This window comes from Phocoena phocoena, chromosome 13 (assembly GCF_963924675.1).
Source record: "Phocoena phocoena chromosome 13, mPhoPho1.1, whole genome shotgun sequence".
NCBI classification, from domain to species: Eukaryota; Metazoa; Chordata; class Mammalia; order Artiodactyla; family Phocoenidae; genus Phocoena; species Phocoena phocoena.
Window position 1 is genome coordinate 84,039,705 of NC_089231.1, and position 24,873 is coordinate 84,064,577.

A 24,873-nucleotide genomic window follows, 5' to 3' on the forward strand; every position below is an offset into this window, starting at 1 on the left:
GGTGGGCCCGGAGAGGGGCTGTAGGAGGAGGCCACGCAGGGCAGATCTCAGGCCAGGACTCCCGGTGCACCGTCCCAGCGGAGGCCCGTGCGGAAGTGCGGGCTCCAGGATGTGGTTGGGGCACGAAAGGACAAGGGAAAGGGAGGGCCGCCGCGAAGAGGAACAGAGAGGTTAAGGGGTGACAGTGATCGCTCCCAGCCCGAGAGCTGTTGCAGACGGGGAGGGGCCCAGACCCCAGCTCCGCCCTTGGTGACAGCCACCGCAGAAGCTGGGTGTCCACGGAGACAGGGGCGGAGTTTCCACCGCATTCTGGGAAGGAGGCTAAAAAGCACACAACTCTTCCCTTTCTGCACTCAGGTGTTCCAGCCATAGAATTTGCATGGTACGGGGAGGCAGATCCGGTCTCTGAGAAAATTTCCTGAAGCGTGCGGCAAAGCGGAAAACAGCAGTTGGTGGCAGCGCGCGGGAGTCTAGTGGTCTGTGTTGCGCAGAGCTTCCAGGCCTATGGTCACCGGGACCGGCGGCATCTGATCCTCAGTTAAATGGAGATTCCCTGCGCTATGCACCTGGCTCTATCCTGGGTGCCTCCACTTGACCAGCGTGTGGCCTTTGCAAGTTACTTAAGTCCTCCGAGCCTCACTTTACTCCTGGGTAAATAACCGTACCTACGGAGTAGGGTCGTTGTGAGGAATATATGAGATCATGAGACAATGACTGTGACAAAAAGCGCTTAGGAAAGGCTCAAAAAATATTAGCGGGTATTCTGGATTCTTCCCTCCAACAAACACTAAGCTTGTGTGCCGCGCGCTTGGCACTTGGGTTGGGAAGGGAGGAGTAATAGATAAGACAAAAATCACCGCTTTGAAATTAGAAAACATTCTGCAGCTACACAGGGTATGACTGAGAATATTAGCAGTGTGGATTACAAAACGGGTTATTTTAGATTTAATTCAGGGTTTGTAATAGTCATAGGCAGACAATCCAGCAATGGAGCTTGTCTTTCCCAGGAACGTATTGGCAGTTTTCTTCGTGGTAGGTGTACCAGATTTTCTCCACAGTGAAGCTGTGGAGTCAAAATGGAGAGTGGACAAGGATAAAACAAACAAACAAAAAGCAAACGAACAAAACAGACACTAATTTCAAACGGTACAATGTTTTAATGATCAAACAAGGCCCCGGGCAAGGGCTCAGTAATCCATTAGTCACAGACCTGACGACACCCTGTGATTAAATATGGAGAAATATTAGGCTTACCATAAGTATAATATGGCATATCCATACAATGGACTATTATTCACTCATAAAAAGGAATGAAGGAATAGAGGGTCCAGAAAGAAACCCTCACAAACACGGTCAAATTATTTTCAACAAGGGTGCCAAGACTGTTCATTGGGGAAAGGATAGTTTTTTCAACAAATGGTGTTGGGAAAATTGGATACCCACATGCAAAAGTGTGACGTACCTTACCTTACACCATATACAAAAATTAACTCAGAATGGATCAAAGGCCTAAAGCTACAAAACTCTAAGAAGAAAACATAGTGGAAAAGCTTTATGTCAATGGATTTGGCAATGAGTTTTTAAAAAACACAGAAAAAGAAACAAAAGAAAAAAATAGATAAACTGGACTACATTAATGAAATAAAATTTATATTTTAAGGCAGGACAAGAAAATGTAAACATAAAATCCTCTCTCTGTACATTTGGGCCTCCTCCCTCCCTCTCTCATGTGCAATGTACATTTGCATTATACATTAACCAGACCTCCTCAAAGGTGGGAATGCCTGCTTGACCACAAAGGTCAACTTTTTTTCCCCTTTCTTCTGATGCTAGCAATGTAACCGCTTAAAAGATTAGCACTCTTTCCAAACTCTGTAGGGAGTCATGGTGACTTAATTGCTTGCTTACCTGGACTCTGTATCTTTGGTGAAGTTTATGTAAAATGCCTGTATGTCATTTTGATGTATGATCCTTTGTCTCAAAAAGGCTTATGACTGTGTCTTTGACTTCTAATAGGCAGAACAGTTCTCAGAGCTTCTGAGAGTCTGTCTCTTGGGTTATAATCCTCAGTTTGACTTAAGTAAAATTATCTTTTGGGACTTCCTTGGTGGTCCAGTGGTAAAGAATCCACCTTCCAATGCAGGGGACGTGGGTTCGATTCCTGGTCGGGGAACTGAGCCCGCGCGCCACAACTATTGAGCTCGCGCGCCTCAACGAGAGAGCCCGCGTGCCGGAAACTACAGAGCTCACGCGCTCTGGAGCCGGAGCACCACAACTAGAGAGAGAAAACCCGCACACCACAACTAGAGAGAAGCCTGCGCACTGCAACAAAAGCTCCCGCATGCCTCAACGAAGATCCCATGTGCCACAACTAAGACCCGATGCAGCCAAAAAAGTAAAAAATAAATAAATTAGGGACTTCCCTGGTGGCGCAGTGGTTAAGAATCCGCCTGCCAATGCAGGAGACACGGGTTTGAGCACTGGTCGGGGAAGATCCCATATGCCGTGGAGCAACTAAGCCACAACTACTGAGCCTGCGCTCTAGAGCCCATGAGCCACAACTACTGAGCCCGCGAGCCACAACTACTGAAGCCTGCGTGCCTAGAGCCCGTGCTCCGCAACAAGAGAAGCCACCGAAATGAGAAGCCCACGCACTGCGACGAAGAGTAGCCTCTGCTCACCGCAACTAGAGAAAGCCCGCGCACAGCAACGAAGACCCAACACAGCCATTAAAAAAAAAAAAAAAAAAAAATCCCGCAGCTGCAACCAAGACCCGATGCAGCCAAAAATAAATAAATAAATACTAAAAAAAATCAATCTATGTAATCCACCATATTAGCAGGCTAAAGAATCCACAAAAAAACTATTAGAGCTAATAAATGAGCTCAAGGTTGCAGCATACAAGATCAATTACAAGATCAATATAAAATATCAATTGCATTTCTTTTTCTTTTTCTTTTTGGCCACACTTTACGGCATGTGGGATCTTAGTTTCCCAACCAGGGATCAAACCTGCATCCCCTGCAGTGGAAGTGCAGAGTCTTAACCACTGGACTGCCAGGGAGGTCCCTGCAGAGCAGAAATTGAGACACAGACGTAGAGAACAAACGTATGGACACCAAGGGGGGAAAGCGGCGTGGGGGTGGGGGTGGTGTGATGAACTGGGCGATTGGGATTGACATGGATACACTGATGTGTATCAAATGGATGACTAATAAGAACCTGCTGTATAAAAAAAAATAAGAAGAAGAAAATAAATAAATAAAATGAAAAATAGAATGATCATATGATCCAGCAATACCACTTTGGGGTACATATCCAAAAGAATTGAAAGCAGGGTGTCAAAGAGATATTTGCACACTCATGTTCATAGTAGCATTATTCACAATAGCCAAAAGGTGGAAGTTACCCAAATGTCCATCCACAGATGAATGGATAAAAAAAAATGTGGTGTATACATACAATGGAATATTAATCAGCCTTAAAAAGGAAGGAAATTCTGACACATGCCACAACATCGATGAACCTTGAGAACATTATGCTAAGTGAAATTAAGCCAGTCACCAAAAGATAAATACTATATGATTTCACTTATATGAGATATCTAGTGCACAAACTCACAGAAACAGAAAGTAGAATGGTGGTTGCCAGGGGCTGGGGGGAGGGGGGAATGGAGGGCCGTTGTTTAGTGGGTATAGAGTTTCAGTTCTGTAGGGTGAAAAAGTCTTGGAGTTTGGTTGCACAACAATACAAATGTACTTAACACCACTGAACTGTACACTTAAAAACGGTTAAGCTTGTAAAATAAATGTTATCCTATGTGTACTTGACCAGTTTTCCTTCTTTTAACATGTGAGGAAGCTCTACGGGGTGATGAAAATGTGCTACATCTTGATCTTGGTGAAGGTCACATGAGTATATACATAGGTGAAGCATTGCGGAACTGTATGCTTAACATTGTGTGTTTCCTTTGGGTAAATTATACCTCAGCAAAGTGCTGGTAAGGAGGTAAGGAATGACGGACGCTACAATGTGGATAATCTTGAAAACATTTTACTGAGTGAAAGAAGCCAGCCACAAAGGCCACCTATTGTATGATTCCATTTATATGAAATGTGCACAACAGCAAATCCATAGAGATAGAAAGTAGATTAGTGGTTGTCTAGAGCTGGGGGAGGGGGAGGGGGAGTACGTGCTAATGCAGACAGGGCTTCTTTTTGGGGTGATGAAAATGCTCTAAAATTAGATTGTGGTGATGGTTGCACAACTCTGTGAATAGACTAAAAAGCACCGAACATCATTGTTGGAATGTAGCCTTCGCAGAGCAATGCTTATCAGAAAGAAGTTAATGTTGCTGCATTTGTTTTTTACCATCAGGATCCCCAGCCACCACTGCTGGTATGAATCTCTTCTGCGCCACTGTCCTTTTCAAAAGTTCCTTCTGCCTTGAAATTTCTCTAGAAATTGATCCTCTAAGGCACCATATCTTTCTTCCTTTTTTGTTACACAGTGAAACCTGGTAAATCGCACTTTAAAAAAGTCAAAGTGGGCTTCCCTGGTGGCGCGGTGGTTGCGAGTCCGCCTGCCCATGCAGGGGACGTGGGTTCGTGCCGCGGTCTGGGAAGATCCCACATGCCGCGGAGTGGCTGGGCCCGTGAGCCATGGCCGCTGAGCCTGCATCTCCGGAGCCTGTGCTCCGCAACGGGAGAGGCCGCGGCAGTGAGAGGCCCGCGTACCGAAAAAAAAAAAAAAAAAAGTCAAAGTGTCTTCCATTGAGTAACTAGGATTTTGATATATAAAAAAAAGATTCTTTTGTTCATTCATTTGACAACTTATTTACTGAGCGCCTACTATGTGCCAGGACTGTAAAGTAGTAGCCAACAGGGCTGTGGAGTTAAGTAGTTTTGACTTGAACCTCACAATTGTTACTTCCTGGTACATAAATTTGATCAAATTCTCTAATGTCCAAATCCCCATTTCCTACAGTCAACTTGGAAAAATAAAAGTATTCCCCAAAACTGGTGTGAGGATTAGACGAGCTAATTTGTGAAAAGTGCCTCATCCAGTGTCCAGCGCATCATAAGCATCAATGGACACTGGTTGTTATTATCAAGTGTTAATGATCTTAACTCATACATCCCTCATAGAATTGGACAATCTGTTGGTAGATAATCATGACCCTTCTCTCTCCGTTGGGAAATTATGAAAACAATTCTGAATTACAGCTGTTAAAAAACAAAATTCGGGGGCTTTCCTGGTGGCGCAGTGGTTGAGAGTCCGCCTGCCGATGCAGGGGACACGGGTTCGTGCCCCGGTCTGGGAGGATCCCACATGCTGCGGAGCGGCTGGGCCCGTGAGCCATGGCCGCTGAGCCTGCGCGTCCAGAGCCTGTGCTCCGCAACGGGAGAGGCCACAAGAGTGAGAGGCCCGCGTACCGTAAAAAAAAAACAAAAACAAAATTCGGGACTTCCCTGGTGGTCCACTGGGTAAGACTCCATGCTCCCAGTGCAGGGGGCCTGGATTCGATTCCTGGTCAGGGAACTAGATCCCGCATGCATGCCGCAAGTAAGAAGTCTGCATGCCGCAACTAAAGATCCCGCATGCCACAATGAAGATCCCGTGAGCCACAACTAAGACCTGGAGCAGACTAAATTAAAAAAATAAATAAATAAATATTTTAAGTTTATTTATTTTAGTTTTGTCTGCACTGGGTCTTTGTCGCTGCGTGTGGGCTTTCTCTAGTTGCGGCTAGCGGGGCTGCTCTTCCTTGCGGTGCTCAGGCTTCTCATTGCGGTGGCTCCTCTTGTTACGGAGCACAGTTTGATCAGTTTGAAATGGGCTCTAGGCGCGCGGGCTCAGTAGTTGTGGCTTGTGGGCTCTAGAGTGCAGGCTCAGTAGTTGTGGCACATGGGCTTAGGTGGTTCGCGGCATGTGGGATCTCCCCAGAACAGGGCTCGAACCCGTGTCCCCTGCATTGGCAGGCAGATTCTTAACCACTGCACTAGGGAAGCCCCTAAATAAATATTAAAAAAAAAATTCAACTGAGTATATTTGAAGATCTCCTTGGCTTTATTTGACGATTCATGAATTGGGCAGCATCTCATCTAGCAAGTAGAAAAGAGCTTCAGAGGAGCTGTACAAATGGAAGGTTTTTAAAGGCAGAAAAGGGGGATAAGACAAGGAAGTCATAAACAAAAGAAAGGATTATTTCAGGTAAGGTCGCCTTCCCTTGGGGGTAAAGGTGGGGAGTCTATCAAGCAGATTACCTTACTAGGGATGATCAGGAAATTCCAGATTGATTGGTTTAAAATTCCACCCCGGGAGAGGCTGAAACTGAAGTTATATATTAAGGGCTTAGCACAAGTGATTCCATTTGGGGCTGGTTTCTTTTCTCACCCAGCAGAGGTTCTTAAAGTGTGTTTCCGAGACCAGCAGCATCAGCATCACCTGGAAACTTTTCAGAAATGCAAATTCTTGACCCACTGAATCAGAAACTTTAGGGGTGGGCCCCAGCAATCTGTTTTTTTTTTTTTTGCGGTACGCGGGCCTCTCACTGCTGTGGCCTCTCCCGTTGCGGAGCACAGGCTCCGGACGCGCAGGCTCAGCGGCCATGGCTCACGGGCCCAGCCGCTCCGCAGCATGTGGGATCCTCCCAGACCGGGGCACGAACCCGCATCCCCTCCATTGGCAGGCGGACTCTCAACCACTGCGCCACCAGGGAAGCCCCAATCTGTGTTTTAACAAGCTCTCTAGGTAATTCTGATGCACATGCACCCTGAAATTTGAAAAAGTATGAGTGCTACCACAGTGTTCAAGGTGGATTCTAGACCAGACCACAACAGTTCAAATCTTGATTGGCTCTGTCACTTGCAAGCTGTGTGATCTTAGGCAAGGAAATTACTTCTCTGGGGCTCAGTCTTCCCAGCTATCAAATGGGGATAAGGATAGAAGCCACTTTATAAGATTGTCGTGAAGTGCTTTAGAACAGCATCTGGCACACGGTAAGTGCACAATACATGTTGGCTATTATTATTACTATGCCTATTATAAACTACTTTATCTCCAGAATATGAAGTATGAGAAACTCCCCAAGTTCATATGATTATTTGGGTACAAGCTATGAAAGGCTGGATCAGTAACACACATAGAATATGTCTACAACAAAGCTTTTTAAAAAGTCCAAGTGGGGCTTCCCTGGTGGCGCAGTGGTTGAGAGTCCGCCTGCCGATGCAGGGGACATGGGTTCGTGCCCCGGTCCGGGAAGATCCCACATGCCGCAGAGCGGCTGGGCCCGTGAGCCATGGCCGCTGAGCCTGCGCGTCCGGAGCCTGTGCTCCACAACGGGAGAGTCCACAGCAGTGAGAGGCCCAGGTACCGCAAAAAAAAAAAAAAAAAAAAAAAAAAGGAGAATAAAGTAAGGTATCGCCCAACTCACTGTTAAGCAAAGGAAAACATGACATAGGAAACAAAAGTAGTGGGTGGATCATGCTTCATAAAAATGGAACCATAAGTGTTTGGGGGTTAATTCCACCCATAGGAAAGTTCCATTAGCAAATATCTGGTGGTCCTATTTTGGTACATCAAGCAGAGTAGGTCTCATGCTCTTCTGAATACTGGTGGCACCATTAATTTCCTGAGTGGTACATTCAGTATGTCTTTCTTCCTGTTCTCTTTTGGCTTAAATGCCTGCAATCCTGGGTCAGTGACTTCAGCTCTAGGAGCTGAAAGTCTTTAGAAAAGAATTTGGTTGCAGGAAGGGTGGTGCCCAGAGCACTTGTTTTCAGTCGGTGTTTGCATAACAGCACACTTTTTTTTTTTAAACTTAGGTGAAATGTTTATTCAGGGTGATGAGTGGGAGGGTGGGGTGTGTGTGTGGGGAGGTGGTGTAGGTGGGTGAGGGAAGCATTAAAGGAAACTACAGCCAAGGGACTAATGTCCTCCACCCTACTCTCCAGGCCAGCTCTGTTCCACCCAGGAAGGTTACAATACACTCTGCAATGGGTTGTTGAGAGAGTGAAGTGAGCTTAGCCCAGTGTCTGGCAGGTGATGCTAACTGTTTGTTTGTTTGTTTGTTTGTTTAAATGTTTGTTTTAAGATGGTGATGTTTGTTTTAAGATGGTGGTGATCAGTTTGAAATGTACAGAAATATCAAATCATAATTTTGTGCACCAGGAGCTAACATAGTGTTGTAGGTCGGTTATACTTCAAAACAAACAAACACACAAACACATAGAAAAAGAGATCAGATTTGTGGTTCCCAGAGGTGAGGCCTGGGGGTGGGGGAATTGGACAGAAGCAGTCAAAAGGTACTTATTTCCAGTTATAAATTAGTACTAGGGATGTAATGTATGATATGATAAATATCTTTTTAACACTGCTGTATGGGAAAAAGAATTTTTTTTTCTATTTCCTTTATTTTGTATCCTTACGAGATGACAGATGCTCACTAAACTTACTGTGGTAATCATATCATGATGTATGTAAGTCACCTTAAACTTATATAGTGCTGTATGTCAATAAAACCGGAAAAAGGGAAAAAAGATTGTATAAATATGAAACTTCTATAGAAATCTCTAGTAGGGTTGCTCACGTTGCCCTTCAGATCTTCTGCTTGGTTTATAAAGTATTTTGTTATGTAAGTAATTTTGTATATAATTAAACTTTAACTATATAGATGTGGCAGCCGTGGAGATGCCTTTCAGATGACCCTTCAAGAGGCCACCAAGCATATTAAAAGATGTCTGCAGCACCTTCAGAGTCTGCAGAAGCATTCATGCTGTGGATGCACTTTTCCCAGAAGCCTTCCGTTGATAAGCCAGCAGAGCAGAGATACTGGGACCACAATATTTCTTTTTAAAATTTAATTAATTAATTATTTAATATGTTTATTTATTTTTGGCTGCACTGGGTCTTCGTTGTTGAGCGCGGGCTTTCTCTAGTTGCCGTGAGGGGGGCTACTCTTAGTTGCGGTGCGCGGGCTTCAAACAGTGGCGTCTCTTGTTGCGGAGCACGGGCTCTAGGCGCCTAGGCTTCAGTAGTTGTGGCACGTGGGCTCAGTAATTGTGACTCGCGGGCTCTAGAGCGCAGGCTCCGTAGTTGTGGTGCTCGGGCTTAGTTGGTCTGTGGCATGTGGGATCTTCCTGGACCAGGGATGGAACCAATGTCCCCTGCATTGGCAGGTGGATTCTTTTTTTTTTTTTTGCGGTACGCGGGCCTCTCACTGCTGTGGCCCCTCCCGTTGCGGAGCACAGGCTGCAGACGTGCAGGCTCAGCGGCCATGGCTCACGGACCCAGCCGCTCCGCGGCATGTGGGATCTTCCCGGACCGGGGCATGAACCCGTGTCCCCTGCATCGGCAGGCAGACTCTCAACCACTGCGCCACCAGGGAAGCCCCTGGCAGGTGGATTCTTAACCACTGCGCCACCAGGGAAGTCCTAAATATGAAATTTTAAACTATAGATATTGCTCACTTTTTTGCTCAATACATTTTATTAATATATTTCAAGAGGACGTACTTTAAAGAAAGCTATAGATATTCAGAACCTATGCTTCACCTACATAATAAAGATTTGATAAAAACTAGGAAGCCGTAATACATCCTTAGTAGCTGGTCATTGGCTTACCTTCTAAGAATAGGACTGGAATCAAAATGAGATCAGCTGTTCGCAGAAATGACCCACTTGTAAGAATTAATCAGAAAATGATTGGCTGAAGAAATCACGAGACTCATCATGAAAAGCACAACTGTCTCAAGACATTTCAAGCTGTACCACAAGTCGTAATCTACCCGAATATTTTGACCTAACAAAAAAGAAACACAGCATAATCTGAATGCATACATCTACCCGTTCTACACAGATTTACTGACCACACCGTTCTCCCCTCTCCCTCCCACACTTAGGTTTTAAATCTGGGTTTCTTAACCGTGACTCTAAAGGCAGGGGTCCTCAAAGTCATTTTGAGGTTCATTCAGCGGTTCTGAATTCACTGATTCCCTGCGGGGCCCAGGAAACGGCATTTAAACCAGCTTCTACGCGATTCTTAAGTAAACTCTCCAAACTGTGAAGAACTGTTTTGCTTGTGTGGAAAGCGAACGTGTTAAATTTACGGGTTAGAAAAACTCTGGCAAAACATACGTACAAAGTTTCCTTGTGAACCGGCATACGGATTTTTTGAGTAAAAAAACCCCACAATATTAAGCAAATTCTCAAAGCGAGCCTAAGAACCAAAACTCGCATCGCGCTGAAACACCTCTTTGCTACGGAGAGAAATCCAGCGGCTCCCAGACAACTAGCTGCACATTCGATCGTCTTTCAACTTTTGTTCAATTTAGCAGTTTCTGTCTTCGTGAAAAATTTTACAGAAACAGAAAGTTCATTCTCGTCGGAGACGATATGCAGTCGATGCTCAAGGCATGTGATTAAATTTCTTAAAATAAAAGCAAAAACGGAAACAGGGCCCGTGACGAATCTGCTACTTCCGATGTAAAGGTCCTGTCAGTCAAGGAGGAAGAATCTTCCGTCGCTTCGAGCTCGGCACCAGGCCCCGTGGGAAAGAAAGCCCGAGCCTTCCTGAGGTGAGCGGGAGCGGTTTGGTGGGAGTAGGGCCCACCCTGGCGAGAAGGACGAAGGAATTCGGCCTGGACGGTATGTCGGCGCGTGCGTGGGCCGCCATGTTGAAAGCGGGCAAAGGGGGACCTTTTGGGGTTGTGTTGCCGGGAGCGGGGGCGACAGCTGGGTTGCTAGGATGGCCCCTTCCGTCCTGTGCCCCCTCAGATGGTGACGGGCTGGGGAAGGCATCCCTGAGGGACGGCGGCCGAGACGGAGGCGCTGCGGGGCGGGGGGCGGATCGGAAGTATAGACTTTTTCACGGAGACTTCCGCGTTAGCGTCCACGGCCTCACTGCGCGTGCTCGGACGGCTCTGGGCGCCTGCCTTCAGTTTGCTTCCCACCTGGTGGGAAGCGCCGGTTGTTCTGTTCTGCAGACTCAGTGCTGCAGGGACGAGTGCTTTGTTTGTTTGCTTAAGAATAGCTTTTTTTTTTTTTTTTGCGGTACGCGGGCCTCTCACTGCCGTGGCCTCTCCCGTTGCGGAGCACAGGCTCCGGACGCGCAGGCTCAGCGGCCATGGCTCACGGGCCCAGCCGCTCCGCGGCACGCGGTATTCTCCCGGACCGGGGCACGAACCCGTGTCCCCTGCATCGGCAGGCGGACTCCCAACCACTGCGCCACCAGGGAAGCCCAAGAATAGTTTTTATTTGTATAATAATTCATAATTAGAAAGCGCTTTCAAAGACATTACCTTCTCTCATCTTCACAAAAAAACGCGGTGAAGAGGCACTTAGCAGCATTTAACAGGTGATTTAAATTTTGCCGAAGCTAACATTAGGTCTCACACCTGGGTGTTCTGACTCCCAATCCAGTGCTTTTTCACTTTCCACACTTGTCTTTAATAGTTCATTGCCCCACTCACCTCCACCCCCGACGATTCATCTCTCACATCCCATCTCCGTTTATGAAGTAATGACGAGAATCTAAACATCCAGAGAGATGGTGGTAGAAAATCTCGATGCAATGTTGCAACGGAGGAAATACACCTAGAAAGATTAACGAGAAGCTGTGAAGCCCGCTCTTCTCTTGGTATTGAGTATTGATAGGAGCATGCAGGTGAGGGAGAAAACCGGAAACTCATCTTTTATCCCTTTGTAATTTTTTTCCAGAGTTTAATTTGAGGAACTCTTAAAGCTTTGAACAGGAGCTCTGACCGTGTACAGCAATGCCAGCTTTATTTGGTGGATCTTTGTGATCTTTTCCTGTGGAATGGGGACGGGTTCCTTTCCCACTTGGCTGCGAGGGGGTTCTCAGCCTCAGACACCCAGACGTGGCCTGCTTTTTCCTATCCCCATCTCAAGCTTTATATTTTATGACAGCTATCTAAGGAAAGAGTTAAGAGCTCAAGCTCTGGAGTCAATAAAAGCCCTTGGTTCTAACTCCCCCTCTGGGCTACTTCTGTGATTTGGGCCAAAAGACAATCTTTTTGCATCTCACCTTTGGCATCTGAAATGGCAGTAATAGAAGTGGGTGTGTCCCGGTGTTGTTGAGAGGGGAGGGGAGTTCAGTGCTTAGCGCGGTGCCTGGCACCTCCTAAGTGTTCAATACAGGTTAACTATACTATGGTCTCTTTTTTGTTTGTTTGCTTTTCCTGCAACCTTGCGATAGTACGATTAGAATCTTAAGAATTTTAGGTCCATTTAGAGAATACCAGAGCAGAGATCCAAACAACACAGTGATCTCTCTCTCCTTTTTTACCCCATGTGGAGAAATTACAGCCATAATAGACAAAAGACACAAAGTGAGTTAGAGGCAGAGCCCAGACCGGACCAAAAGCGTCTCACTCTTCTCGTGCTCCTTCCCTTGTTCTAGTTGTTTATCATCCTTTTACTGATAAGGATACCAGAGAGGTGTCTTCTCCAAAGTTGCTTGTTAATGATGAGACGCATATATGTCCTCCTTTTACAATTTGGTGGCAGATGGTGTAATGTCCTGCCTCTCAATTTTCTTTCTTTCTTAAAATAATTAATTTTTTGGCTGCGTTGGGTCTTCGTTGCTGCGTGTGGGCTTTCTCTAGTTGGGCGAGCGGGGGCTGCTCTTCATTGCTGCGGTGCACGGGCTTCTCATTGCGGTGGCTTCTCTTGTTGCGGAGCACGGGCTCTAGGCACATGGGCTTCAGTAGTTGTGGCTCGTGGGCTCTAGAGCGCAGGCTCCGTAGTGTGGCGCACGGGCTTGGTTGCTCCGCGGCATGTGGGATCTTCCTGGACCAGGGATCAAACCCGTGTCCCCTGCATTGGCAGGTGGATTCTTAACCACTGCGCCCCAGGGAAGTCCCTGCCTTTCAATTTTCAATGAAGTGGTCCTTTTTGTCTGATTTGGACCAAAATAAGTTCAGTGAATTTTGTTTGGAGTTGGTTCAGTTCCCCAACATTTATCAGGAAGTGTCCTAGGATCTGGAGACACTGGGTTGAAGAGTGTTTATTGTGAAGAGTGTTTATTGTGTGTTGGGCAAAACGTGATCAGTATGACAGAAGAGGTACCATGAGCTGTGGGACCAACGGGTTTGCTTCATAGGGAAGAGGCTGGAAGCTGGACTTGAAGGACCAGTAGAATTTCCACAAGTGGAGATGTGGGAGGTGGAAAGGAAGGGAATATTCCCAGCAGAGGAAATTGCACCAGGAAAGACACAGAGCCAGGGCATTAGGGCACGTTCAAAGAATGAGGAGCAGTCCTGGGGAGAGTAGGTTCTGCAGTGGAATTTGGGGAGAGGCTAAGTGAGAGTCAGAATTCTTGAGTTCATTGACTTTGGGTTTTATTCTGTAGGTGTTTTACTATTTTACTGGGAAAAGAAATTCCACTGTGATCACTCCCCCTACATAACCTGTAAACTGAAGAACAAAACCAAAAAAGATCCTTGAGGAAAATTTGAGGAGGGGGGGAAACTATAGATACCATTTTAATAAATATCATGGAAAGATGCTGTTAGGAATGAAGATCACCAGATATATTTGACAGAGCCCTGGTTTTAAGGAACATATTTCAGCCTTGGCTCTAAAGCTTTACAGAGGTAGTCACATGATTACCAGCAGGGTCTGAAATGTTGGCAAGCACCGAATTATTCCAGCAAATTCACATGAATCAATTATCATGTGTCAGACTTAAACTTACCCACCCTCTTTCAAACAAACTAGAAAGATCTATCGGAATGAATGACAGTTGCAGTGTGCTTGCTGAACTAAAATTACCATTGCAATCAGTTCTCAAGCTCCAAAGCATAAATGGATTATGAGCTAGGGAAGTGGGAAGAAATCCCATCTTCCTTTTTTTTATATATAAAGTTTCTTTTTATTTATTTATATATATTTTTTGGCTGCGTTGGGCCTTCGTTGCTGCACACGTGCTTTCTCTAGTTGCGGCGAGTGGGGGCCACTCTTCGTTGCAGTGCGTGGGCCTCTCATTGCAGTGGCTTCTCTTGTTGTGGAGCACGGGCTCTAGGCACGCAGGCTTCAGTAGTTGCAGCACGCAGGCCCTAGAGCTTGTGGGCTCAGTGTTATGGCATGCGGGCTTGGCCGCCCCATAGTATGTGGGATTTTCCTGGACCAGGGATCAAACCTGTGTCCCCTGCATTGGCAGGTGGATTCCTAACCACTGTGCCACCAGGGAAGTCCCCCATCTTCCTTTTGAACTAAAGAGCCTGCGGCTGGGTCACTGTCATTTTGGCTTTGCTCCCTGTTTACTGACAGATGCAAAAGGCTGCATTCAGAGCACCATTTTCCCATGTAGTTTTGTTTTTTTAAAAAGTCCTTATCAGAATAATCTGGGAGGGACTCCCCTGGTGGTCCAGTGGGTAAGACACCGCACTCCCAATGCAGGGGGCCCGGGTTCGATCCCTGGTCGGGGAACTAGATCCCACATGCCGCAACTAAGAAGTCCCGCATGCCGCAACTAAGGATCCTGCATAACGAAACGAAGATCCTGCATGCCGTAACTAAAGACCCAGTGCAGCCTAAATAAATAAATATTTAAAAATTAAAAAAAAAATCTGGGAGCGGGAATGTGGGGAGCACAGATGAAATAAGACAGGCCAGGTGTTGGTCATGGTTGGAGCTGGGTGAGAAATTCATGGAAGGTTATGCCATTGTCTACACTGGTATGTGTTTGAAACTCTTGATAGTAAAGAGTTTTTAATTTTTATTAATGTTATTATTATTATTATGTATATATATATATATTTGGCCGAGCCGTGTGGCTTGCAGGATCCTAGTTCCCCAACCAGGGTTTGAACCTGGGCCCCGGCAGTGAAAGTGCCGAGTCCTAACCCCTGGACCGCCAGGGAACTCCCATAAAGAGTGTTTTAAAATGCCCTTTCCACAGAAGTTCCCAGGCTAGTTTCCCTATGACCATTTTAAAGTCTCTGAAAGGTGAGCCTGGGTTTTGATTCTGGATTGTGATCCGTGTTGCCACGTTATAACAGTTTGTGTGTGGCCTACCGTGGCTAAGCTGGATGATACACGTATGCATCAAACTCAGGCACGTTGCCCTCTGCTTCTTCCGGGGAGGGTTGGTGGAGGAGTGAGTGCAAGCATTCTGGAGCCCCACTGCCTGGCTCTGATACTGTCTCCCCTGCTTTCTAGCTGGGAGGCCACAGCGTCTGAAAAATCCTCTTCCTTCCCTGTTGGGAAGAAGGGGTGAAAAGCAGTATCTACTTCATGGGGTTGTTGGAAGGATTGAATACGCAGCTCACAGTAGATGCTACATAAACGCTTGCCGTGCTTCTCCTTAGAACATGAACGATTGGATGCCCATCGCCAAGGAGTATGACCCGCTTAAAGCTGGCAGCATTGATGGCACCGACGAGGACCCACATGATCGAGCTGTCTGGAGGGCGATGCTGGCACGATATGCCCCCAACAAAGGCGTCACAGGAGACCCCCTCCTCACCCTGTTTGTGGCGAGACTAAACCTGCAGACCAAAGAGGAGAAGTTAAAGGAAGTATTTTCCCGCTATGGGGACATCCGGCGGATTCGGCTGGTGAGGGACTTGGTCACGGGCTTTTCGAAGGGCTACGCCTTCATCGAATACAAAGAGGAGCGTTCTCTGCTCAAAGCTTACCGGGACGCCGATGGCCTGGTTATTGACCAACACGAGATATTCGTGGACTATGAACTGGAAAGGACTCTCAAAGGGTGGATTCCTCGGCGACTTGGAGGAGGCCTCGGGGGGAAAAAGGAATCTGGGCAGCTGAGATTTGGGGGGCGGGATCGGCCTTTCCGAAAACCCATTAATCTGCCAGTTGTTAAAAGCGACCAGTTTCGAGAGGGAAAGAGGGAGAGAAGGGAGCGATCTCGATCCCGAGAAAGACACTGGGACTCCAGGACGAGGGATCGGGACCATGACAGGGGCCGGGAGAAGAGGTGGCAGGAAAAAGAATCAACTAGGGTGTGGCCAGAAGGTGACTGGGACAGAGAGAGGGACTTCAGAGATGACAGGATCAAGGGGAGGGAGAAGAGGGACAGAAGTAAGTAGACTCCATCCCCTACCAAACCCAAACGAAGGTACCCGACCAGTAAAAGCGCAGGGAGACCTGCACTGCTTGTTTACAGAATCCAAGTCCGGTGGTTGAATAAAACTTACTGATGAAAACAAAAACGAAACAGAAAAAACTTACTAATGATAATGGAGTTGGGTATGTTTTCTTTCGACTCTGGAATGCAGGTTCAAGATGAACACGCTGATACTTTGAATTTTCTCTTCTTCATCTTATAGTTTTTTTGTTTTTTGGGGCTCCTGGGTGGTTTGCGGGATCTTACTTCCCTGACCAGGGATTGAACCCGCGCCCTCAGTAGTGAAAGTGCAGAGTCCTAACCATTGAACCACCAGGGAACTCCCTTCATCTTATAGTTGTAAGGACCCATTATTTGATAAGCTTGAGAAACAATTTTGCAGTCACCAGCATCTGTACAGAAAGACCTATGTAAGGAGCCACGACTCATTTAATTTGGCAGTACGGAATTTGCTTTTTCTCCCATCTATTGGAAATGGCCATTTTGAGGGCTTGGCAGAAAGAGGTGATGGCTGAAAACCATTTGCATTGATCTGTGACTCCTGGGAACCCAAATCTGATCAGAATCTAAGTTGTGTGTTTTCCACCTTTATGTCCATAGTGCAGGGTTTGCTGCAGTGAAATAAAAATGGGTTAGAAAAATGAATCCAAGGAGAATGTCCAGAGACTTAGTACCAAAAGCCAGTCTTAGCAGTGATCTGGGTCAGCAACCAGCTTCTCTTGAACAAATATAACTCCATTCTCGAGCCAAATGCTGACTACCTTTTTTCCTTTTCTCTTTTTGGCGGGGTGGCTGGCATTTAAAATGAAAACCCAGAGTTGCAGGGCTTTGGGGCTATGGTCTGTGGCAATCCTCCAGCCCTTGGAAAAGAGAAAGTTCAAAAGAAGTGAGAGTGAAATGAAAATGAAATCAATGAAAGGTTAGTAGCTAGTTCCGATGGACTGATTTGCCTTTTCTCTCTTCATCATCCAGCCTCTGGTTTGTTTGAAACTGGATATATTGACCTGAACTTCTGAGAGCTTTGAATAAGTACCATACTGTCCATGTGATTTTTCAAGAAAGTGCCATTCAACCTTTTTCTTTTATCCATGGCTGTGTCTTTGAAAGCTCAGGTTCTTAAAATTCAGGATGTCTCATGTAAAGTAAATGTCTGATTTAGTAGCAAGACTCACACATTCATTACTAGGTTTTTGCATCAGGAGTATAAATCTCATCGTTACATAGGGGACCTACGATATCTTAAAAGTGCTGTCAGCTGTTAGAACTGTTTTAGAAGAATATGCTCTTTCCTTTGTACATTTCCAGTGCAGAATTTTACTCTTCTCCTAAATCTCAGAAGACCACCTTGCAGGAACACCTTTATGATTTCACCCATGTTTCATTTACAGCGTGTGTTATGGGCTAGAGTTGGTAGGTACATTAGGTAATCAAGCTGCTCCACATCAGGGAAGCTGAGTCGTGAGACAGCTTCAGAAGAAACACAGACAGGGGCAGCAGTGTTTACGTAGTGTTTACAGAGTCTAAGCTGGCGGCTGTCGACCCTGAGTACCAGAATACCGATGGATGGAAAAAATAGGCACATTCAGTCCCCACCCCTGGACATTCGGGCTTAGTCTTACAATGACCCTGGTAACTAAAAAAAAAAAATTAGTAGAACCACCCCCCCCCCCCCACCCCCCCCCCCCCCCCCCCGTCAGGGACTGTAGTTGTCAACATGGCAAAGGCGGATACCCTCCGACCCGGCGATTCTGCTGCTAGTTTATTCTGCAGACTGATGCACGTGTGTGAGTGTACAGCGCTGTTTTAGAAAGACTGGAAGCTACCTGTCCACCAGTGGGGCCTGGACAAACATGAACAAATTACACTCGGTCGACCAGGGTTCCTCAGTCTTGGCACTATTGACATCTGGGGCTGGAAAATTCTTTGGTATCGGGTGCCGTCCTATGCATTGTAGGGTATTTAGCAGCGTCCCTGGGGCCTACTGGATGGCAGTAGCACCCACCCAGTTGCAACAACCAAAAATGTCTCCGGTGAGTGCCAAATATCCCTGGGGGCCAAAATCACCCCTGGTTGAGACCCACTGTCTTTTATACCGGTGTGAAGTCATGTCCAGGGTATTCTAAGGAAAGAAAGGTATGGGATAGCATGTGTATGACACGCTGCCATTTATGTAGAAAGAGAACAGGAATATATCTGTATTTTTTACATGATTGCGTGTATATTTATAAATTACTTCAGGAAAGACACCCAGGAAACTACCAACACTGGTCACCCCAGGGGGAAGACAACCAAAGGTGATGCGGGGAGGGGGATTCCTCAGCACAAATGCTTTTATACTCTCTGAGAATAAACTCTAATAGTTCTAATGGGCAGCCAGGTTGGAGAACCACTGCTCTAAACCAACATTTTCGTGTCTGGTGATTTTTCTCAGCGATCTGGAAACAGAGTTCATGTCGATTCTATAAACCGACTTGATGGTTTCTTAGCAAACCATAGTAAAATGTGTAGAAAGCAGCCCAGTCAGATGTACTTGAGTGCCCTGTTAGGAAATGGTACCTCTCTCAATCCGTGAGCGCGCAGTCTTGCACTCTGGGTGCTCCGTGAGTGGAGAGAAAACATTACTTGGGTAACCCCCCAACTTGCCAGTTGCAGACGGCATGTGGCTCTCCGTCTCCACTGCAGCCTCATGAGTCAGCCAGACGTTTGGTCCCCAAGCCATCTTTTCACCCACCACCATTGCTTTGGCGAGTCTACCCTACCCACCATCTGGCATCCCCGAGGGTTCCGCACATCACACTCAATCCGCTTTGGGACATTTGTCTTTTTCGCAGGGGACTTAAGTATTTGACACAGTGAATGCTGAAACAAGATGCCAAGAAAAAAAGAATCCACACGAAACGTTGCAATGTCTCATCCTTAGCAACTTTGTTTGGTTAGTACTGCATGACTCATAGCACATTCCAAGGCACTGGCCTTGAACATTGCTACATGCTCTAGGCATTATCAGTAACAAGATGCAATAGAGAACCACAGGCTCTTGCAAACTTGTCTCCAGTTTCTGGGCAGGAGGACCGTCCTCCCTGTTTTCTGTTTGCTTTGTACCTAAGCTGGGCCAGCTCACCCTGTGACTTTGGAAGCCCTGCCTGTCTAGTCGATGCGTCCTATATATTATGCTACCACCATGACAATGTCATGAACGTAACTAATGAAGACCTACCACTTCCCTGCCTCCCATTTAAGTATGACAAAGGTGATCATAAAACCTCTACACAGATAATTTCATACAAAGCATGTCAAACAGCAGTTATAGCGGCATGTGATGTATCTGGCGAAGCTTGCGTTACTGAAGTTAATGCAAAAGTCAGCTTCCGCTCGTGGTCTTATTAAATATATATCCTAAGGGATCAGAGTCATCTATTAGAAACGGTGATAGCCCTGGTATAAATAAACGTTTCTTTAGAGTTTGGCATCAGTTTTTTGACGTGCTCCCTCAAAGCAGACAGTTTGTTGGAGGGATCAGGTTTGAGGGTGTGACACCCAAGGCGGCCAGGTTCTGTTGCAGGCGCTGGTGGTTCAGGTCCAAGGACAGAGGCGGGTCACGGTCACAGGTGCTGCAGGGCCTCCTGTCCTTGTTCCGTGTAACCGTCGTCGCGGTGGCAGTTGGCCCACTGGCCAAAGGACTCGTGGATGCGCACGTTTCTCTGCGTGTTGACCAGACGCTTCTTATCTCGGGAGAAGAAGCTAAACCTTTGAGAAGGGAAAGAAAGAAATAAGAGGCTGCCCTTGGCCATGCACATCACAGTTTTTGCAATGCCAGCAGCAAACGTGAGGGAGCAAATCAACTCGAGGTGTGAAAGAAAAAGTTCGGGGTGCAGGTCAGAAAGCAGCAGGGCATTCTGCGTGTCACTGTCACAGTACCTTGGAGGTGACACAGTGTGAGCAGGGTGTGCACATAGGTGATGTATCTCCCGCCTTAAGCACTACTGAGGATTTCTTCTCATGACCAGTGGAAATAAAAAGCTACTGGAAACATACATTATGGGTTTCTTTACCTTAATGATGCACAGAAAGAAATACTTGAAAGCCATATGGTACGTAAGACGATTCGGATGTAAAGAGATGAATATTTTAAATTCAAGTAATTATTGCATGTGGACTGGGAAACTAGGTAAGTAGCACATCAAAGCCCAAATCTCATGGATATTACTACAGCTTAGGATGAGGTGAAAGTAGGTAGTTAAGAAAAATGAGGCAATTAAAATATGTATTAAGGAATAGCATACACGGTTCTCTGATTAGATGGACATTACGAATATAGTATGTGAATGAAATTTGGGAAATATTAATTTGGACAAGTGACAAGAACTGATTTAATGGTGATTAAAACGGATTTAGTTTAAAGGTGAAAGCCTTTAGAAGTTATCACAGTAACTATCTACATAGCGACAGCTAAAGTAGACCAAGAGGTCTTTTCAAAACAGCTGTGACTATTGGTCATTGATCAATCTGAGTGAACCATCTGATTGATGCCTAAAGATGAAAGTAGAAATCTCAGGCCAAAAGCTGATAATGTGGCCCATTTAAAACAAAGTCAGCTTAAACTCCACCTAAACAGAGACTAGGACCCTGGCCAGTAGACCTGAGTTGGCCTATTTTGAGTGCTTCCCCAAAGCCCTCTCTAAGCTGCCAGCTGTCCTTCTGTACTCTCCGCCTCTAATTAAAGATTCTTTCTATTTTTACCAAGTTCCCCTACTCCTGAATTTTGGTTTCTGAACTTGGTAAGAAATATAGTAGCTCTGTTATGTTTTCCAGGGGCAGGAATAGGAAGGAACCCCTGAAGAAGTCAAAGCTTCAGATCAACTATTTTCAGTTCCCTCTGTCCGTTTACCTATTCGTTTTTTGGTTTGTTTTTGTTTTTTAGTGCTGTGGCCTATGGAGTTCAGTTTTAATCACATCTGAGTGAAAATGATCTTCCTATTCCGTGGTTACTGGATCCTACAATAACTTCCTAGCAGGAATAAAGTGGTCTTTCATTGTAAAGCTGGGGCAAGCCAAGTTTGTCTAGAGAAATTCTCCCTACCAGCTAAAGTCTCTTTTTTCTGCAGCCAATACGTGTACTGGCAAATGAAGGCATTCTTCTCATTCTGGGTTATTTGTGAGCTCTTTCCATAGGGTAATCAAAGCAATTAGCTGGCCAGAAAGACAGTAGCGCTCATCACTGTTACATGTCATGTCTACATGATTCAAGCAGGAAAGCCACTTGCCACTTCCTGTCCAAGGGGACACAGAAAGAATCAAGACAAAAGTCTCCTCCTCTGCTTTTCCTGTTTTAACAAGATCAAATGGCTTGCTGACTATGGCTTGGCAAAACAAAGCGGTTTAGAAAGCCAGGGTGTGAAGATCAAAAACACAGCGTTAGTGTCACTTGGGGGGGCGCAGGGATGGGTCACGGTGGGCGTTGATTACTGACCCGTCACTTAAAGGACCTTCTTTACTGGATCATGGACAAGGTGGTTTTAGAATGGAAACAGAAAAGACAGAAAGAATTATTGGTGACAGAGCCGAGAATTCCGAGGCTTCACTCGTGCATATGCAGCGTCATGAGCCGCACGTTTGAAATCGCACTCCACACCCACTTCAAATGGGAACACGCAGGTGACGGCCATGCAGCTAAAGGGGCCAGAGGACACAGGCCAGCCCCAGCAGTAGCTGCAGCAGACATTCCAAAGGCACAGCTCAAAAGGAAACCAGAAAAATGCAGTGCCTACGAGGGACACAAGTCGTCGGACAGGCTGCAGTGTGGGGTCATCTATTATCAGTCCGGCTGCTACCATGGGCATTATGGCTGTAAACATCCTGGTTAGAAAAGTACAGATAGACACAGAGAAGATAAAAACAGGGGCGGCATGAAAAAGAAACACACTCCACAGACAGGTCAGCCGAAGGGTTTGCTTATGGTTGATGTGGAATTATGGCCCCCAACGCCCCCCATTCATATTTTGAAAAGTCCTAACTCCCAGGAGCTCAGAATGTCACCTTATTTATTTATTGAATGTCACCTTATTTAGAAATAGAATCCTTGTAGATGTAACTAGTTTTGGTGAGGTCATACCGGAGTAGGGCGGCCCTAATCCAATACAACTGGTGTCCTTATAAAAGGGGGAAATTTGGACACAGACACGCACACAGGAAGAAGGCCATGTGAAGATGGAGGCAGAGTTTGGGGTGATGCTTCTACAAGTGAACAAAGGCCAAAGATTGTCAGCAAACCACTAGAAGCTCGGAGAGAAGTGTGGAGCAGATTCTCTCTCATGGCCCTCAGAAGGAATTGACCCTGCCAACACCTTGATCTTGGACTTGTAGCTTCTAGGAACTGTGAGACTATACATCTCTATTGTTTTTTGTATTTTTTGGGGCATGCCACTTGGCTTGTGGGATCTTAGTTCCCTGACCAGGGATTGAACCCGGGCCCTCGGCAGTGAAAGCGTGAAGTCCTAACCACCGGACCGCCAGGGAAGTCCCTATCTCTGTTGTTTAAGCCAACTCAGTTTTTGGTACAACAGCCCTAGCAAACGGATACAGCGTGTGATAACCACGTAGGGAAGACAGGGTGGCCTCAAGGGCTGAAAACGCAGGCCTGGGTGTGGGGAAGGAAGTGTCAAAACCTGCCGTGGGATTACTCTTGGGTGTCTTCCAGCACGTCTCCCCCAGATGCCATGAGCTGTAGGCTATGTGCCCTGAAGGCAGCCAGGGGAGACCCAGGAGAGAAGGTGAGGCAGCCAGGATGGGCCGGGCAGGAGATGGCCTGCATCGTCACCCGCCTGGTAAGTCAGAGCTGACAGCGAGTGCTCGTCGGTTCCTTGTCTGGCAAGGAAAACGAAGAAGAAACTCCAACCAAGCCTCCAGAGCTGATTTTGAACAGCTCTGATTTCTTTTTTTTTTTTTTTTAAAGAGCTTGGCTGAGAAAAGATATAATTATCTCAAATGAGGTTTGAGAATTCTCTGCGTCTGGATCACCTTTGACGCAACTTCACAGACTAGCTGGGTGTTGGCACCTTGGCAAAACTACCTGGATGGCTTCTCAGAGACAACGAGAAGGGGTTCCGTTTGGTAAATGAATGGGCCCAATCCCCAGGGGCCAGGCTAGCGGGTACCGTTAGCTTTCCAGGGGCTCTAAGCCACAAGGTACTGCACTCACCTCTACCAGGACCCCTCTCTAGCGTAACACGGAGCCCCCAGAGACAAAGTCGTTGTTTGGGGGATGGCCCCAGATGCGCGGGGTGGGTATTTTGCCTGGACAGATGTTTGCCCACTGGGAAGTGCTGGACTTCCTTTGGGGCCCGATCAGGGGCCAAACTGATGAACCAGGGCCTTGGGACACCTGGGGTGTTCCAGCCGAGCTATTCTCCGGGCGTCTCGCTGGGATCATGGAACGGACGACCCCCTTCCCTCTCTATTCCAGGTGCCTTGCTGCAGGAGCCGCCTGCTCTAGAGGGACAGCCACTTCCATGGAGAAAGACTGGCTTGTTTTGGGCAAAAGTTGTCTCCTGGATACGATGTAGCTGGTTTCAAACTCCCCTGCCACCACCCCGCCCTGCGACAAATTATTTCTGGAAAAATCAAACCAAATGAAGTTCTAACAGTGGCATTTCAGGCAGTGTGATGGGTGGCTGTAAAGAAGCTATTTCTGGGCTGCAGTGAGCAGGGCGGTGGGTAGGGGGACAGGGAGAGAATGCCCTGCTGTTGCTACCGTCGGATACTTGGGTGGCTGCCTGCTCGAGGCCAAGCTTTCCAGTGTGTGAGGCCAGTTGTTCTGATCGCAGCTTCCCTGGCTGTGCCTCTGCGCCCCCTGCCAGCTGCCTGCCTCTCAGGTCAGCCCCCCGCCCCTGCTCAGCAGCGAGCAGCTGTGTGTATACCTGTCAGCCCGGGATTGAGAGCCGGGCACCACACAAAGGGGGCTCTGGTGCCTGGTGTCCACTGGGGATGAGGCTGGAGCCACTCAGGCGCTCCCTCGTGACCTGCCCAGCCAGTGCCAACCCAGACTGGCCAGCAGCTGCTCAGTCACAAGCTATTCTTGGAAGGTTTTCTGGGCACAGTTTTGACAGGCGGCAGGAGTTTCTGGTCCCCTTGACCAGTTCAGCCCAGAAACGTAGACTCTGGTGGCTCTGGCTGGTGGTGCATTTGAGAGATAAGGGAACTGGGCAGCCAGCCCACAGCTGGTGACTCGGGAAATGGGGTGAGGAAAAGGTGGGTGGGGAGGCTGAACGAGACAGCTGGGGCAAGCACTGTCTTGTCTTGGCCAGGAGGCAATCAAAAGGCATGGGTTCCAATCCCGACTTTGATCCATCCAGCAAGGTGATCGCAGTGAAGTCAGCGGGCTTCTCTGGGCCCCAGTTTCCTCATCTGAGAAATGGGGCTAATTGTCCCAGCCCTGAATCTCTGACAGGGTGGAAGATACCCTAGTTCAAGTGCTCCAAACCGGTGAAGCCCCTTCGAACCTCCACGGTAGCTACTGCTTACTTACTGGAGGGTGGGGAAAAGTGGTCGAGGGCGAGAAGCTGAGCTGGAGCATGGCTGTGAGCTGTACTAAAGAGGCTGTGTGACTAATACTCCATAAAAGCAAGGACAAAGGGACCAGACAGACCCAGACCGGTGCCCGAGAGTGAAGGATGGAGAGGGAGACAGGCATGGAACCGTCTTAAGAACTGTCATTCCCTTGCCCCGGTCCCCAGGGAAGATCCATCCCTGTCCCAGGCTCTA

At 47.0% G+C, this 24,873-nt stretch overlaps 2 protein-coding genes across 2 annotated transcripts in view; one reads left to right on the forward strand and one right to left on the reverse strand.

Moving 5' to 3' along the window:
• Positions 1-10,510: 10,510 nt before the first annotated feature.
• Positions 10,511-16,194, forward strand: SNRNP35 (small nuclear ribonucleoprotein U11/U12 subunit 35). The gene is made up of 2 exons (XM_065890464.1): positions 10,511-10,576; positions 15,332-16,194. The coding sequence occupies exon 2, from the start codon at positions 15,335-15,337 to the stop codon at positions 16,073-16,075; it is 741 nt and encodes a 246-aa protein (XP_065746536.1). The 5' UTR covers positions 10,511-10,576; positions 15,332-15,334; the 3' UTR covers positions 16,076-16,194.
• Positions 16,195-19,013: 2,819 nt separating this feature from the next.
• RILPL1 (Rab interacting lysosomal protein like 1) overlaps positions 19,014-24,873 on the reverse strand; it is a 43,987-nt gene continuing 38,127 nt past the window's right edge. Inside the window, exon 7 of the mRNA XM_065889996.1 lies at positions 19,014-19,860. Coding sequence (XP_065746068.1) covers positions 19,716-19,860 — 145 coding nt within the window. The 3' untranslated portion in view covers positions 19,014-19,715. The remainder of the gene's footprint in view (positions 19,861-24,873) is intronic.

Bases quoted from the DNA above. Each gene is read 5' to 3' on its own strand.
- SNRNP35 (XM_065890464.1), top strand. From the start codon at position 15,335: ATGAACGATTGGATGCCCATCGCCAAGGAGTATGACCCGCTTAAAGCT.